The sequence below is a fragment of the Juglans regia genome, chromosome 13 (assembly GCF_001411555.2).
Source record: "Juglans regia cultivar Chandler chromosome 13, Walnut 2.0, whole genome shotgun sequence".
NCBI lineage: Eukaryota > Viridiplantae > Streptophyta > Magnoliopsida > Fagales > Juglandaceae > Juglans > Juglans regia.
This window is the reverse complement of record NC_049913.1, coordinates 7796204-7812314: the sequence shown is the minus strand read 5'-3', so window position 1 is coordinate 7812314 and position 16111 is coordinate 7796204. Positions and strand designations below refer to the sequence as shown.

Below are 16111 nucleotides of genomic sequence, written 5' to 3'. Positions count from 1 at the left end.
GCTCGATCAACGGGTGCATACAAGGCAATCCTGCAAACTATGCCGTACATTTTTGTAGGGAAATCAGTTAGGTTCAATTAGATCGTGTTGATTGTGTCAGAGGCAATGAGGCAGAATTTGAAGAAGAAGGGAATTCCTCAGAAATGGAGAAGGGGCAATATGAAGTGGCTAGGGTTCGGCGTCTCATTCAGAAATGGAGAAGGGGGAGTATGAAGGGGCTTAGAAAATTTTCTTGAACACACCGTTTTCAACAAGATGCAACGCTGCCATTTCATATAGCCACGCTGGACGCCGTGCCCCGGGCCTGCCCCAAGCATGCCTGACTTTAGACTTTTTCTTTGTCTATTGCTTGTGTTTCATACTTTCATGTACTAATTCAGGCGTGAGCTACTTATATATATATATCTTCCTATATCTTAAGAGCATGGGTAATTTGAACAGTAATAAACAGTAATTACTGTTTACATTAAAAGCCAACGGTCATGAATAGTGATTGGAAAAATTAAGATTTGAGATTTTAAATCTCAACCCTTCATCTTGAATCTCCAGAATTGATCCAATAGTAGATGTTAAAACATTAAAAAATAAATAAACTTAAAATAGATAATTAAAATATAAATTCAACTTTAATTTATAAAATACTAATCTTTTATCATTAAATAAAAAATAGAATTTTGTTAAATATTTTTAAGAGAATAAAATCATATAAATAATTAGAATTTTTAATATAATTTAAATCTCATAATATTCTTAATTAACTAAACTCATTTAGATAAAATGATTTTTTTAGTGCTCCCTGCATCATTGAGTAGTGTGATTAAATTCTACAATTTATATATTTTGTTAAGAAAACTATTGCTAGAATATCTAAAATCTTTTAATTTTTCATATTACTCATATTATTGTAACATTTTGTTATCGTTATGATGCTTATTAAAATTTATTTTTCTACTCATGTACATTAAATTATTGACTAATTAATTTTATTTAAAAAAACATATTATTTTTATATTTTGTGAATATTAGTCACTAAGAAAACGTGCATTACACGTGACTCACTACTAATATATATATATATATATATATATATGCAGATTGTTATTCTAGAAACAAGGGTAGAATATCACAAACAGCTTCGCATGTGATCAAGGACAAAAGCTGCCTTTCACTAATTACAAGAAAGGAATGTTGCAAGTGCAGCATATTATATCCACTTGGCCCCCAAGTGTTTTCAGCTTTAGGAATACCATGATGGGTGCTTATTACTTGAGAATCAATCAATTGCCTAATGAGTAAAGCGCGCGTCCAAGAAAACTTGGATACTTGAGAATGATATCTGCATGTTTCTGATGCTCAAGGATGTATAAATGAAACCAGAAGTTGATGCTAGAACAGGAGAGGGGAAGGTGCTTGTTTTGATCATCATTCCCGTTATTACTGCAGACATTCTGGACAGTACTAATGGAAGGTTTGAAATGGATCATAGACGTCACCTCCCATTTGAAATGGATCATAGACGTCAATGATGGAGTAGAAAAAATGGGGGATACTTCAAAGGAGAGACAACAGTGGGAAAAGCATTCAATCTATGAAGTACCTGCAAGCGTTAAAGATCTAAACAAAAGGGCCTACATGCCACAGACAGTATCATTCGGTCCTTACCATCATGGGGAAGCACATTTAAAACGGATGGAGGAGCATAAGCACAGGGCATTTCTCCATTTCTTAAGGAGATGTGGAAAACCTGTTGAATCGTGCCTCGACGCTTTAGATAAGGTCGTGCAGGATTTGAAAGACTCGTACGAGCCGCTCGATCCCAAATGGGCAGACGACACAGCTGGATTCTTAAAAATGATGACTCTCGACGGATGCTTTATGCTGGAAATCCTTCGTGCCAGTGTAGATGAATCGAATGACTATGATTCCAAGGATCCGATATTCAGCAAACACGGGAAACTGCATATCATGCCCCATATCAGGCGCGACATGCTGATGCTTGAAAATCAGATCCCAATGCGGGTTCTTGAACAACTGCTTGAAGTTGGGAAAGGCTCCGACGTTAATAATCCAGTGAAGGTGAAATCTCTCTTCTCTGTCTACGTGACAAAATCTTGCAACTTTTTCTCAACTTCCGTTATGTTTTATATTTATAGACTTTAATATAAAAGAGAAATACTTTAGTCATAACAAAATTATACAAAAGTAAATCTATAAACTGACGTAATTTGATGCAGAACGTTTGATTGTAAAGTTACTTTTAGTGTAAAATAGATCTAACGGATCACATGAAGTCACGTCTATTTGTGAGTTTATTTTTATGGAAACTCTTTGTATATGTAGCAGTTCTCAATATAAAATCGGTTACTGTGAATTTTTTTAATACTGTTTTAATGGTTTTTTTTTTAAATTCTTTTACAAAGAAACGATGACTCTTGAGCAGGATAAAGAGAGTGCCAATCAATTCATACTCAAGTCTTGGTTCCCCAGACCCCATTACTCAGAGATGGGCGACTGCCTGCACGTATTGGATGTTTATAGGAGGAGCTTGCTTCAGCAAAAGGGAAACCATATAAAAAAACATGAGGGGAGACCACTCGGACAGGACAAGCCAAGTGGTGACGAGATCATAAGATCTGCAACAGAGCTTAATAAAGCCGGAATCCGGTTCAAGGTAAACAAAAATGCGAGCCTCAAAGACATCACTTTCGCCGGCGGGGTGCTTAGGCTTCCACTCATCATCGTGGACAATGCCACCGAGTCAATATTCCTGAACTTAATAGCCTTTGAGCGTTTCCACGTCGGGGCCGGCAACGAGATTACCTCCTATGTCTTTTTCATGGACAACATCATCGACAATGCGATGGATGTTGCCCTCCTGCGTTCGAGCAGCATCATACTAAATGCCATTGGAAGTGACAAAGCTGTCGCCAAGCTCTTCAACTCTCTCTCTAAGGATATAACGCTCGACCCAGAAAGTAGCCTCGATGTAGTGCATAAAATGGTCAGTGATTACTGCAAGAAGCGCTTGAATAGGTGGCGGGCCAATCTCTTTCATACCTATTTTAGAAAGAGTTCTTCTATATAACATCCACTGTAGTGGTGTACACAATGCACATATTATGTGGATGCTTCTTGTTCTTTGATTTTTTTTTTTTTTGATGCAAAATGCACCAGACCTCTCTCTCTCTTCCTATCTCTCTCATCAACTCTCTCTCTCTCTCTCTCTCTCACACACACATATCAGATCTCTCTCTCCTCAGCTCTCTCTCTCTCATCTCGGCTCTCTCTCTCTCCTTGACTCTCTCTCTCATCAGATCTCTCTCATCCCTCATCTCGATATCTTTCTCTCATCGTCTCTCTCTCGGCTTCTCTCTCTCATCTCCACTCTCTCTCTCAACTCTGCTCTATCTTCTCATTTCTCTCTCTCTCTCTCTCTCTCTCTCTCTCTCAATCTACTAATTTCAAATTTAGGAGATGTGTGGTCTGGATGATACCATATAGTGTGTGGAAAAGTTACTGCTCCCAAACTGTTCTCCCCAGATTATTTCTTTTGGAAATCCCTGGGCTATTCTCTCCCTTATTGCTGTCATCTTCCTATTTGCGCTCACCATAGTACAGACTTGTTAATATATAAAATAAATAATAAAATTTATCTATTTCCATCAGCTTAAACTTTTGGGATAAGTGGTGATTTTACAAGACCGTATACACAATACTAGGTGTCTAACGATTCTCCACCACCTTCTCATTACTGTAAATCTCCTCTTCCTGACCTCAAAACACCTCGCCATTGAAATCGGTTGCATACGCAAAGGAGTGGATCCCATTCCTAGCCCCTGTTTCAATGGTTTTACATGAGTCTGCTTTATGTTCTCCTTTTCATAATAACTTTGAGTGATCTTGTTTTATTGAATGGTTTCAGCTGTGGGTTTGAAAATGAGCTTTTTTTCTTCTCTCTCTCTGTTTTTTTTTTTTAGTGATAAGGGGGTTGTTTGATAATCTTCTCCTCCTCGATGTCATCTGAATAACATGCCATACATATGTTCCCAATAATGTAATCCAAGCTTTATTACGATAGACATATTTCTTTACCATTCTTATGTTCCATCATAAAATATTGAGTCCTAATGATGGGAAAAATACATCTTTTGAATAAGATACCACAAAAAGTTTCAATGAGCTTTCCCTGTTTAAAGCTCTACCTAAAAATTTAAAAAATACTTAATTTAAACTATCTCACTACTATTCACAAATTATTATACTACTATTCACAAAATTCTCATATTATCTCATTCTCAAACATCTATTATAAGTGGGCCGAGCTATGGAGTGAGAATCAATTAATTGCAAATTCAAAAAAAAAAAAAAAAGAATCAACTAATTGAAAGAAAAGTAAGATGCATGCTTGAGATAGATATTTTTTATACTCAATTAATTAATTAAAGATGCAAGGCAAGAGCATTCACGTTGGTTTAGCCAAATGTAAATGCAAACTAAAATTTGGCGAACATTCCCTTAAAATGGTCTATATTGAAAGAGGTAAAAGGCAAATATTTTACTTTCTAGCTACAGTAGCTCTCCATTTTTGTGTGGCGCCCTCGACCCCCCACATGTTATTTTTGTGAAGTTCGTGACACCGGGATGATGACCACATGGATCACACACCCCAACGACCAGTGCTCAGAGTGTGTACAACATGCAATAAGTATACAAAAAATAATAATATTCGTAACAGAGAAATAAAAAGGGTATTTCTTTATTAAGTACCAGAATTGTTCAAAAATAGTAAAGTAACTTTACAAGAATTATACAATCATCCGATAGATAAATTAAAGACAGGAAATAATATAAGGGAAACAAATCCCATAACGCTGAACAATATTTCAGCAACTCAAACCTTTGGCGAAGTTGATCCCTCGGGTTCATACTCGGGCTCTGCGTCAGACTCTATGGAATCGTAGGGTAAAACACCACAATGAGATTATGTTATTATGACATCTCAACAAGTAATTAACCAAAAACAATATCCAAAAGATTTATTGCACATTAATGAAATCACGTGTCCCCATACGGATAAATATGCAGAAAAACAAAGCCTCATTTCTTTTTTTTCCCAAAAATACACTTTTAATCACTCAAGCCAAAAAATCTCGTCCAGCGCGTACATGGCCAAACATCCTCTAACCTCGCCAGCCAAAAGGTCACGGAATCGGTACGAGAGCGTTACCACTTCGTCCTTTCCCGTCGTCGCCTAGCGACAACTCAGGAGACGCCACGTTAGTCTGTTAAGCTCCCAAGTGACCAGACGAGCTCCACCGAGATAATGCCTCATCTCGACTTGGGATCGTGATACACACACAGCCACATATTTATTCACAAATCCAAACAGACAACGTGACATCACAACACAATTTAGTAAAAACGATAAGTATGCATTACAACAGTTTATTGGAATACATTTAAATGTCTCATTTACAAATTCACAATAATACAAAAATACAGTTTACAAGCAACTACACGCGTAATCTCGTCCTCCAATCCGGCCCAAAGCCCAAGGCCCAACACCAAAACCAACCACAATCACAACCCAACATTTTAATGGCCCAAGGCCCAATTTCCAACATGCCAACAGTTACATTTTACATATGACAATTACAATAATATTATTTTAAAACTGAAAAATTACATACAAACGAAGATGGAAAATTCTGGAAGATCAAGTGAAAAAGGCGTTGCTCAAGATGGCGGCACAGCGGTGGCAATAGTGATTTTTTTCTAGAATTAAAACATTGACTTTTCTAGTGGGTTCTCTCTCAAAGAAATTGATCTATGAAATAAAATTTGAGAAACTCAACACACGGAAATTCCAACAATTTACCAAAACAAACCGATTGAATTTCCACAAATTTTAGAACAAAACAAAACACGGCCAAAGCCTCAAGCTTTCGGGTTCACAAACAAAATTTCAGAACAAACTCAAAAAATCCAAAAGATGAAAATGACTTGAGTGGGAGAAAGAGGATGAGCATTCTTGGAAGATTTTATTTGTGCAAGCCATGGCCTATAAATAGGCCAAACATGGCGGTTTGCAGGGTCGCGTGTCGCACAAGTAGAAGAACGGTGAAAACGGCAGCTCAAGCCGTGGAGGAGAGATGGCATTTCGCACGGACGTGTGGCACGGCAGCTGGACAGCGAAACCCGAAGCTCACTACCAGTCGACACGGAGTTGCTCACGGTGGAAGGAGGTGGCCGCAAGGAGTGAAGGCTTGATAGCGAGCAAATTCGGAGTCCCACTGAACGACACCGAGTAGTTCATGCAAGAAAGAGGTGAATGGTAAGGAGATGGTGGTTGAGTTGAGTGAAATGCATGGCTTAAGATCTGATTGGAGGAGTGGTTGGCAATGGCAGCAAGTGGTACAAGAAGAAGCTGGAAGAAAGAAGAAGAAGGAAGAAGAAGAACTGCAGTGCGGCGCCAAAGAGAAAAGAGATGGAGCCCTAGACTCCATCAAAACGGTGCCGTTCGATTTAATAAGAGGAGGCTGGGTTCACAGCACGGGCTGGGCTATCTCTCACACGAGTTGGGCTTGATGCTACACGGGCTGGGTCAAACACAAGACTGGATCAAAATTAAACACACACACACACACAACCCAGTTAAAATAAAAACACAATAATTAAAGAAGTCCAACCTGGAAACACACACAAAATAAAATAAAATTATCATAAATAAAATACCATAAATAAAATAACACATTAATTAAAATATACGGAAATATAAACACAAATAAAAATTAGAGATCTCACATTTTGTTTGATTAAAATGGAGAAAATGAGCTTGTAGATAGGGTGAACTTCAAAACATGATGCAGAGGCACCCTTTAAGAGAATATATATGGAGTAACGAAAAAAGCATTCGTCTAGACTTTAAAAGTGCAGAAATGGAAGATGTTAACCTACCTCCTGTATTTATTATTAATTGGAGCCCACATTGTTAATGCCCTTGAGCTATCGTGTAAATGTGGCAAATGCCCTTTCTTTTGGTTCCCTCATCTTCTTGTTGAAGATCATGCAACTTTTGTCTATTGCTCGTGTTTCATGTACTAATTCAGGTTTGAGCTACTTTTATATATATATATATATATATATATATATATATAAAATATGCAGATTGTGTTATTCTAGAAACAAGGGCAGAATATCACAAACAGCTTCGCATGTGATTAATGACAAAAGCTGCCTTTCACTCATTACAAGAAAGGAATATTCTAAGTGCAGCATATTATATCCACTGAGTAGAGCAGAAAAGGTCTCTCCACTTGGCCCCCAAGTGTTTTCAGCTTTAGGAATACCATAATGGGTGCTTATTACTTGAGAATCAATCAATTGCCTTATGAGTAAAGCGCGCGTCCAAGAAAACTTGGATACTTGAGAATGATATCTGCATGTTTCTGATGCTCAAGGATGTATAAATGAAACCAGAAGTTGATACTAAAACAGGAGAGGGGAAGGTGCTTGTTTTGATCATCATTCCCGTTATTACTGCAGACATTCTGGACAGTACTAATGGAAGATCTGAATTGGGTCGTACAAGTCGATGATGAAGTAAAATATACGAGGGATACTTCAAAGGAGACAAAGCAGTGGAAAAAGCATTCAATCTATGAAGTACCTGCATGGGTTAAAGATCTAAACAAAAAGGCCTACATGCCGCAGACAGTCTCCTTCGGTCCTTACCATCACAGGGAAGCACCATTACAGCGGATGGAGGAGCATAAGCACAGGGCATTGCTCCGTTTCTTCAGGAGATGTGGAAAACCTGTTCAATCGTTCGTCGACGCTTTAACTAAGGTCGTGCAGGATTTGAAAGACTCGTACGAGCCGCTCGATCCCAAATGGGAAAAGGACACACACGGACTCTTAAAAATGATGACTCTCGACGGATGCTTTATGCTGGAAATCCTGCTTGCCAGTACTGCGAATCAGTTGGAGGACGATGATTCCAAGGATCCGATATTCAGCAAACACGGTAAACTGTATATCATGCCCCATATCAGGCGCGACATGCTGATGCTTGAAAATCAAATCCCAATGCAGGTTCTTGAACTACTTCTTGAACTACTGCCTGAAGTTGATGAGAAAAGACTCGATGTTAAAAATCATCCAGTCAAGGTGATATCTCTCTTGTTATTTTATTTTTATTTTTTATCTATTATTTATTATTATTTAATATTTTATTATTATTCACAGAATATTTGACATCATCTCACTGTCCAAATGCAATCAAAATCTTGCAACTGTTTCTCAACTTTCGTTATAATTTAGATTTAAAGTTAAATATAAAACTGGTCACTGTGAATTTGCTTAATGCTATTTTTATATTTTATTTTTAAAAAAAATATTTTACACGACACTTGCGTGACTTCAAGTGAAATCGTCCATCGGTCATTAATTAGTGCTAATGTGACGACGTTCCTGAATTAACAAAGAAACCATAACTCTCGAGCAGAAAAAAGAACGTGCCAATGAACTCATAGTGAAGTCTTGGTTCCCCAAAGCCCATTACTCAGAGATGGGTAACTGCCTGCACGTATTGGATGTTTATAGGAAGATTCTGCTTCAGCCTAAGGAAAAACAAAACAATCCAGGGAAGGAAACACACGAAACGGACAAGCCAAGTGGTGACGATGACGAGATCATAAGATCTGCAACAGAGCTTAATGAAGCCGGAATCCGGTTCAAGGCAGACAAAAAAGCGAGCCTCAAAGATATCACTTTCAACGGCGGGGTGCTTAGGCTTCCACTCATCGTTGTGGACGATGCCACCGAGTCGATATTCCTGAACTTAATAGCCTTTGAGCGTTTCCATGTTGGGGCCGGCAACGAGATTACCTCCTATATCTCTTTCATGGACAACATCATCGACAATGAGATGGATGTTGCCCTCCTGCAGTCGAGCGAAATCATACAGAATGCCATTGGAAGTGACAAAGCTGTCGCTAAGCTCTTTAACTCTCTCTCTAAGGATATAACGCTCGACCCAGAAAGTAGCCTCGATGTAGTGCATAAAAGGGTCAGTGGGTACTGCAAGAAGCGCTTGAATAGGTGGCGGGCCAATCTCATTCATACCTATTTCAGAAACCCATGGGCTATTCTCTCCCTTATTGCTGCCATCTTCCTGTTTGCGCTCACCATAGTACAGACCATATACACAATACTAGGTGTCAAATGATTCTCCACCGCATTCTCATTACTATAAACCTCCTCTTCCTGACCTCAAAATGCCTCGCCATTGACATCGGTTGCATACGCAAAGGAGTGGATCCCATTCCTAGCCCCTGTTTCTGTGGTTTTACACGAGTCTGCTTTGGGTTTTGGAAAATGTTCTAATTTCCATAATATCTAGTGATCTCGTTTTATTGAATGTTTCAGCTGTGGGTTTGACAATGGGCTTATTTGTTTTTTTTTTTTTGTTAGCGATAATGGGGCTGTTTGATAATCTTCCCTTCCTCAATGTCATCTGAATAACATGCCATACATATGTTCCCAATAATGTAATCCCAGCTTTATTATGATAGACATATTTCTTTACCATTCTTATGTGCTTACCAATTACCATCATAAAATGCTGAGTCCTAATGGTGGGAAAAAGACATCTTTTGAATAAGATACCACGAAAAGTTCCAATGAGCTTTCCCTGTTTAAAGCTCTACCTACATATTACAAATTATTTTTTGAAAAAAAAAAGGCTCTACCTACATATTTTATACAGAAGCTACATTGGAGTTTGTTGTTCACATGATTAGAGAAGAGAAAGTTTGCCTCCATTTCTATAAAGACCTGAATTCCAAAATTCTCTGGTGGCACTAACAGCAACCACCCAAAATCAATAAGATAAGTTGAGCGATTCAGAGCCCCAAGACCTTGAAACTGAAAGTGCAGCTGCGGGGAAGGTGTAACCAGTTAACCCTTTCATCTTCCTATTCCAATTAACCCAAGCTGTCGGTGATGAAAAGGGGTTATCAGAACACAATTTAACGAGTCACAGATGCATGTAAGACTCAACAACAGGGAGTAGAGAAGATTACAATATTATTCCGAGGCCTCCTCCAATAAAATCCCTGGAGGAAAACTGGCAGGACATTGCAGGCTGCAAGGATATAAAGCATCAGCGCATGCATTCCCATCCACTCCATCACAAAGGTGGGACGTCTACAGCCACATACATCAACCTGTGGAAAACTTCATGATCATCATCTTCTCTAGCAAATTAGACAAATTATTTTGCCATTTATAGTGTGGAAATAACATTTATATGGAGATCAATGATGAGCAATAATGATGAGTAAGTGAGCAAAGTAAAAGTAATTCGTTAAACGGGATCGATCATATAAGATGACTAGAGATCCTACCATGAAGTAAATTCCAGCAAAGAGAATGCCAGCAACACCAGCAGTGAAACACATGTAACTGAATGTGTAGAGAGCCTTGTTAAAATGCATCCCTGAAACAATGGAGCATCTATTGGAATAGATTGCAAGTAGGGTAACTAACCACTGCCATATATTCCTTCTTAATAAAAATGTACAAAGACTAGTTACCACATAAGTTCAGGCCAAGCCCCAAGACAACAAGACATGATGATGTAACCATCCAGTGAAAGATCCTATCTCTATGGTCCTGAATATGGGAGAAAAACTTGTGAAAAAAATATAAACCTTTGGTAAGGGAAGGAAAGCAAGCTCTGACATTGTCACCTTATAATGGACAATAATGTGCCCATAATGCAAACCAACAAAACAGGAAACAATCGCCATCACTGAACTACAACAATAAAGAAGGCAGTCAGTCAAAAAGAACAAAGTTGCAACACAAGAGAATCAAGATTAACACAATAAATTATACAATCGATCTCATATTTTCTTACAGACTAAGATGATGTGTTTCAGTCTGTGAGAAATAAGGTTTTACAATGGGGGGGGGGAAGTTGTGAACAGACCTTAGAAGTCCTTCAGGATCAAAAGGGGCTTGGCACCATGATGGGGCATCAGAAGGTAATGGGCCATTACTTGGGGAGTTAATACTGCATTGCTGTGAACGAAGGAACAAAGAAAATATGAGACCTAACAAAGCAACCAAAAAGCAATTATATGTAACTCTAAAATAAATAGGATACCTGTGTTCGAGCGTAGACTGGTCGTTTATATAAATGTTGTATACCCAATATCTTGCGGTCGATTATTCCAACAGAATTACAAGCTGGCCCAGTGTCACCACGCACTCCACATTTCACCTTCCAAAGAGAACCATTCAGTCACCAGTTTTATATGGAAAATCATAATTCAGAACTCTTTAACTACATATAACATAATTAGAAAGGAAGAAATAGAGATCAAATCTTACTGAAAACAATTTTGGGGGAGAAGAGGAAGTTTCAATTGGAATTTGATACTCCCAATCAGGCACATACAAGCCATATAACAAGGAAAGGTATAGAGCGCTAAGCATCAAAACCAAAGCCCTGAGAAAGAAAGAGAAGTAGCGTGTTTAAGGACAACAAATTAACAAAGCACTATGAAAGCGCAGATGAAAATATAAAACAAACAGAAAATCCAATCTCTGAAATAAGGGAAGAAATGCAGCATTGGCATTCAATGTGTTCAAGGGCTTTGCAATGACCTCACTTCCTGCATAGTAATAATGACCAACCTTTCCCCATGCATCACCATATCACAGCTAGTTAAAGCTTTGAAAATCATGGTCAACAGAGTCCTAATCAGACTATTTTCCCTTTGAAGAGTGAGTTCTTTCAGGGAGTAGGGGGGATACACTTTCCACCCTACGATTAACATGTATTTTACGCTTTGCACCTTAAACTACCAAAATGATGCATAGTACCCTCAAACCATAAAAAAGTTGTGATGTACACCCTCCATTAAACATAAATAGTTGTGATTTCGTCTGACAAGATTGAACCACTTCACCTCTTTTTTACATATTTTCTTCTACCTTAACAGACATAATTGGACGAGGGTGCTATTTGTCAATTTTGGACGTTGAATGGTAGAATGTATCAGTTTGGTAGTTGAATGGTACAGTGTCTGTTACTTAGTGGGCGGAAAATGAACTTTCTTTTTTGTTCTCCCTATAATAATTTAAGGCCCTTCCTCTAACAGCTTTTCTTTCGTCAATCAGTTATAAAAAAAATCAAAGACATCATGATGATCTACTGAATTAACAAAAATTCAGAAACGTGATCCCAATTTATCTCCTTGTATAAATTAAATCCACTTAGCTCTACAGAGAAATAGTTTCATGGAAACTAGAAATCCAGAAGTCTGTAGATAAAAAGAATTTAACAAGAAATACTGCGTAATCAATAAAACTTACCACTGGAATCTATATTGCCTAAACAGAGATGACACCAAATTAACATTACCATCACCCTTCAGCCAAATCTCACTCAATGCTGCCAGCAGATATGCTATTGCAATTCTCTGGGGGGGGGGGGTGTGTGGAGAAGGAAAAAAAAGTGTTATTTTAAAGATGATGAATGCACTGCACATAAGAGCTAAAGGCATTTCCTGTGTGAAGACACCACTGAAGTAGTCAGATTCTGCTATCAAGTTCAACTAACATATTTTTTAATAAAACTTTTTTTTTTTACAAGTATTTGTTTGAATAAAACTATAACCCACTCTTAACTAAACTTCTTCCTTATGGTGCCTGGCATAATAAACATTTCAACAGGAGAAACCTAGCCACACACACACAAAAAGAAGCATACCTGTAGTATACCCATCCATCTCATATGTTCAATATCCACCCCATAAGTTAAATCATTAAGGCCATGGAAGAAGCCACCTGGATGGGACAGAGAATAGACATTCAGTAAAAGCAAATGAAATATACATTACTGATGAAACAAGCCAAAAGATTATTGAACTTGAAATACTCAGGTTATGCAACACACTCAATCTTATTATTAGTAACACCGCTGCTACTACAACTAGAGCAGTTTGCTTTCATCTTCAAGGTAGCTTAAAAGAAATCCAGGTACAGAGAAGGATAAAGCTAAAGATCTGGTAAAGCACCTTGAAGAAACAGGCCTAACATTAAAAGCTTTAGAGCCCGTAGTATTGCTTTTCTAGTTGCAACAGCTCTGCAAGACAAATTCTGTGGAGGGCAAAATCCTTAGATCAATTGTATTAAAATTAGCATCCATTTAATAAGATTATTTTATACAATATATTGTGAATATCTAAGTAATCTTCTCCGCATTGAACAGGAATACAAGAAAATACTCAAATTATGATAAGAGAAATGAAAGAAACACTTCATATTGACCTCATCGAATATTAATTAACTACTGGGATGTCAAGGATAAAAGCAATGCATTCCCAGAGCAAGAGATACCTTGTAGGTAAGTGCAAGTGAGATACCAACAATAAAGAGGAAAAATGGCATGACAAAATCTGCAAGTGTTAAACCATCCCAAGGCGAATGATTAATTGCAGGTAGGATTCCACCAGCATCATCCACGAATATCATTAGCTGCATCAAGAATGAGAGAATTTTGAAAAGAGAACTAATGTAGAGAGTATAGACAAGATAAAACTTTATTTTTTTCTAGGCAACGGGGATGGGAGGATTCCAACCCCAAATCAGATTTCATACATAAGATAGTGGGGTCAGTGCCAGTCGAGCCAAAGGCCATTGGCAAATGGGAACTTTACTTAGCATGTACATGGAGGATATACATCCTTGTCAGTACATAAAAAAAAACAGGCCTTATGTCTTGCCTTAACATCATATTGCTAAAAGACATGATTTGGACATAACAAAGAAAATTGGTGCAAATTTCAAAAGAGTTGGTAAATTTTGCCCTTTCAGTCTACCCAAAACGAAGTTCAGGAATAAAAAAGTCCATACAAGCATCATGCTGTAGAACACACTGCCAGTTTTCCATTTTATCAAGGGCTAAGCAAGCATTACTGGACACAATCATTAACCAAATGACAAACCAATTACAGTTAATTTTTTATTTGTCTAAAACACACACTAGTTAATATAGGGCAAACTAAAATCAACAACTATATAAGTCTTTTATACGCATTCCCTTATTTTCTCTGCCTTCAAGGCCTCAATGATATTTAAAGGTATAGAACGTTAGCTGTTTTCCACTATGGACATGGGCATCATTGGTAGTATGGTATGAACTACGAAGTCTTCACGTACTAGGTTAAAACTCATGGCGGTGTTAGCTACCCAGCATATCTTAACCAGGCCAAAGCTTTACACGGCCAGCTGTTATCAACCGGCTTGAAAGAGGATGGAGAAATGCCATAGGAATAGTACTCGCTAGCCAACATGGTGGTGAACCGGCGGCCGTCTGGGTGTCCCGCCATGACTAACTAACGAAAAAAGGACAGTGGTGCATTGATTCCTATGTGCTCGGATTGTGGTTGTTGATTTCTTTAGCGTAAAGATTCATAAAGGAAGATCGTTGAGTTTCCCAATCAAGTCGTCGTAAGCAAAAAAATCTCTCGACCTTTAACTCTTTCAAGGGCCAATGACTTTTCTTTTCTTTTTTCTAATATAAAAACAACACCTACGACGCATCTCTAACCCACTTATCATAAATACTGAACAAATAGAGAAATAGATATACGAAAATAAGTTTACAAACAAATATAGAAATCATTATGTGATATAGCAAACTCAAACGCAGCTGAAAGGTGCGTGTTTATTGGAACGAAAAAAGGACAGTGTTTATTGAAAGGTGAGTATATATATATATATTTATTTATATGATGAAAACAGATCAAGTAAGACAGGATTGGAAAGAAGGAAATAATGTTAAGAAGATTTATCCAGATGAATGGAGCTGAAAATACTTTAAAAAATTGTCCTTTTATGTATTGCAAACAATAATTGATTATTAGTACGTAGTCACTTAAAACACAAGTCAAACCCTCGAATTCTTAATTCTTCCTCCGACTTCAGAGAATTGAAGCCAAAGGAAGACGACGTCGTCTTATCCTTGACTCCACCGCATCTAAAGTTTGAACTCCCAAAATTTTGATTGGAGAGAAACAAATAAAAAATAAATGAAAAAGAAGAAGAAGGAGACTGTGCAGTGCCGGTGCGGTGCAATTCCAGTTTCCCAAGAAACCGTACGTACATGAAGAAAAAAATAGGAGAAACAGAAGAGAAAGATTACCGCAACAGTCACGCCACGAAAAACGTCCAGCGAAACAAGACGTTGTTGCTGGTGACGCTTTTGCTTGGAACTTTCCTCTTCAATCTTATTAGAATCACGACCGGCATTGGGAATGGCGGTGCCGGATCTTGCATGAACAGCCATTTCAACATCATCTTCACCTTCAACCGAATGTCTCACTCCACGCTTCTCCTCCTCCTGCTCCTTCTCAACATCATCGTGCCCTCTAATAGGCTCGTACATCCCCATTTATCTCTCTCTCTGTTTATCTCTGTTCCACAGATTTATATTCTGACACTTTTGTTCACTCAGATGTCAAAAGCAAATTCCCATCAATATAATGCGAGAAACAACCTGACTGGAAAGCGTGATTATTATTATTATTATTTGGTTTCTTCTGAATTAAAAGAATAACCTTTCTCCGAAAGAAGATGGATCACCTTCCCCTTTCCGTTACCCGCTTCTTCAAATGACGGCTTCGTTTTTATGCAAGTTTGATTCTCGAGAAAAGAAGACAAAGTCTCTACTGGAAGACCATCCTCCTCTTCCTACTCTCCATATCTTGTTTCTTTCTATCTTCTTCTTTCCCTGGCCAGTCATGGTGTTTTGCATATTTATAGGAAGAAGAGTTTGGAGATAAAATAAAATAAAATAAAATAAAATGGATATAATTTATCGGTGTAGAATAGCGTCGATAGGATATAAGAATCGGAGAATAATCTTCTTTCGGAATGCTTTTATCTCCACCTCTGAAATTAATCAAATATTTACAGAAATATAATTAAAAATTTTAATACTTTATCAAAATTATATCTATTTTTAATGATTATATAAAAGATATTTAATGATATCATGTGAAGTAAAATTATCTAATAAATAATTCAATATTTT

General features: G+C 37.6%; 3 protein-coding genes across 3 annotated transcripts; 2 read left to right on the top strand and 1 right to left on the bottom strand.

Moving 5' to 3' along the window:
* The first annotated feature begins 1303 nt into the window (after nt 1-1303).
* LOC108997336 (UPF0481 protein At3g47200-like) lies at nt 1304-3201 on the top strand. Its single transcript, XM_018973544.2, has 2 exons — nt 1304-2076; nt 2441-3201. The coding sequence occupies exons 1-2, from the start codon at nt 1462-1464 to the stop codon at nt 3083-3085; spliced, it is 1260 nt and encodes a 419-aa protein (XP_018829089.1). The 5' UTR covers nt 1304-1461; the 3' UTR covers nt 3086-3201.
* A 4202-nt stretch (nt 3202-7403) lies between these two features.
* On the top strand, nt 7404-9744 carry LOC108997448 (UPF0481 protein At3g47200-like). Its single transcript, XM_018973750.2, has 2 exons — nt 7404-8169; nt 8507-9744. The coding sequence occupies exons 1-2, from the start codon at nt 7564-7566 to the stop codon at nt 9227-9229; spliced, it is 1329 nt and encodes a 442-aa protein (XP_018829295.1). The 5' UTR covers nt 7404-7563; the 3' UTR covers nt 9230-9744.
* Nucleotides 9637-15833, bottom strand: LOC108997447 (heparan-alpha-glucosaminide N-acetyltransferase). The gene is made up of 13 exons (XM_035684244.1): nt 15221-15833; nt 13414-13551; nt 13092-13173; nt 12785-12861; nt 12388-12494; nt 11401-11518; nt 11174-11290; nt 10997-11088; nt 10755-10821; nt 10599-10677; nt 10410-10501; nt 10086-10229; nt 9637-9996 (listed from the first exon to the last, which is right to left on the bottom strand). The coding sequence occupies exons 1-13, from the start codon at nt 15467-15469 to the stop codon at nt 9970-9972; spliced, it is 1389 nt and encodes a 462-aa protein (XP_035540137.1). The 5' UTR covers nt 15470-15833; the 3' UTR covers nt 9637-9969.
* Between the last annotated feature and the right edge of the window lie 278 nt (nt 15834-16111).

Excerpts from the sequence above, each read along its gene's own strand:
- LOC108997448 (XM_018973750.2), top strand. The coding sequence starts at position 7,564 with ATGGAAGATCTGAATTGGGTCGTACAAGTCGATGATGAAGTAAAATAT. Across the intron at positions 8,170-8,506 it reads TTAAAAATCATCCAGTCAAG|AAAAAAGAACGTGCCAATGA; the intron begins GTGATATCTCTC and ends ACTCTCGAGCAG.
- LOC108997336 (XM_018973544.2), top strand. The coding sequence starts at position 1,462 with ATGGAAGGTTTGAAATGGATCATAGACGTCACCTCCCATTTGAAATGG. Across the intron at positions 2,077-2,440 it reads ACGTTAATAATCCAGTGAAG|GATAAAGAGAGTGCCAATCA; the intron begins GTGAAATCTCTC and ends ACTCTTGAGCAG.
- LOC108997447 (XM_035684244.1), bottom strand. The coding sequence starts at position 15,469 with ATGGGGATGTACGAGCCTATTAGAGGGCACGATGATGTTGAGAAGGAG. Across the intron at positions 13,552-15,220 it reads TTCGTGGCGTGACTGTTGCG|CTAATGATATTCGTGGATGA; the intron begins GTAATCTTTCTC and ends TTCTTGATGCAG. Across the intron at positions 12,495-12,784 it reads GATGGATGGGTATACTACAG|AGAATTGCAATAGCATATCT; the intron begins GTATGCTTCTTT and ends CCCCCCCCCCAG.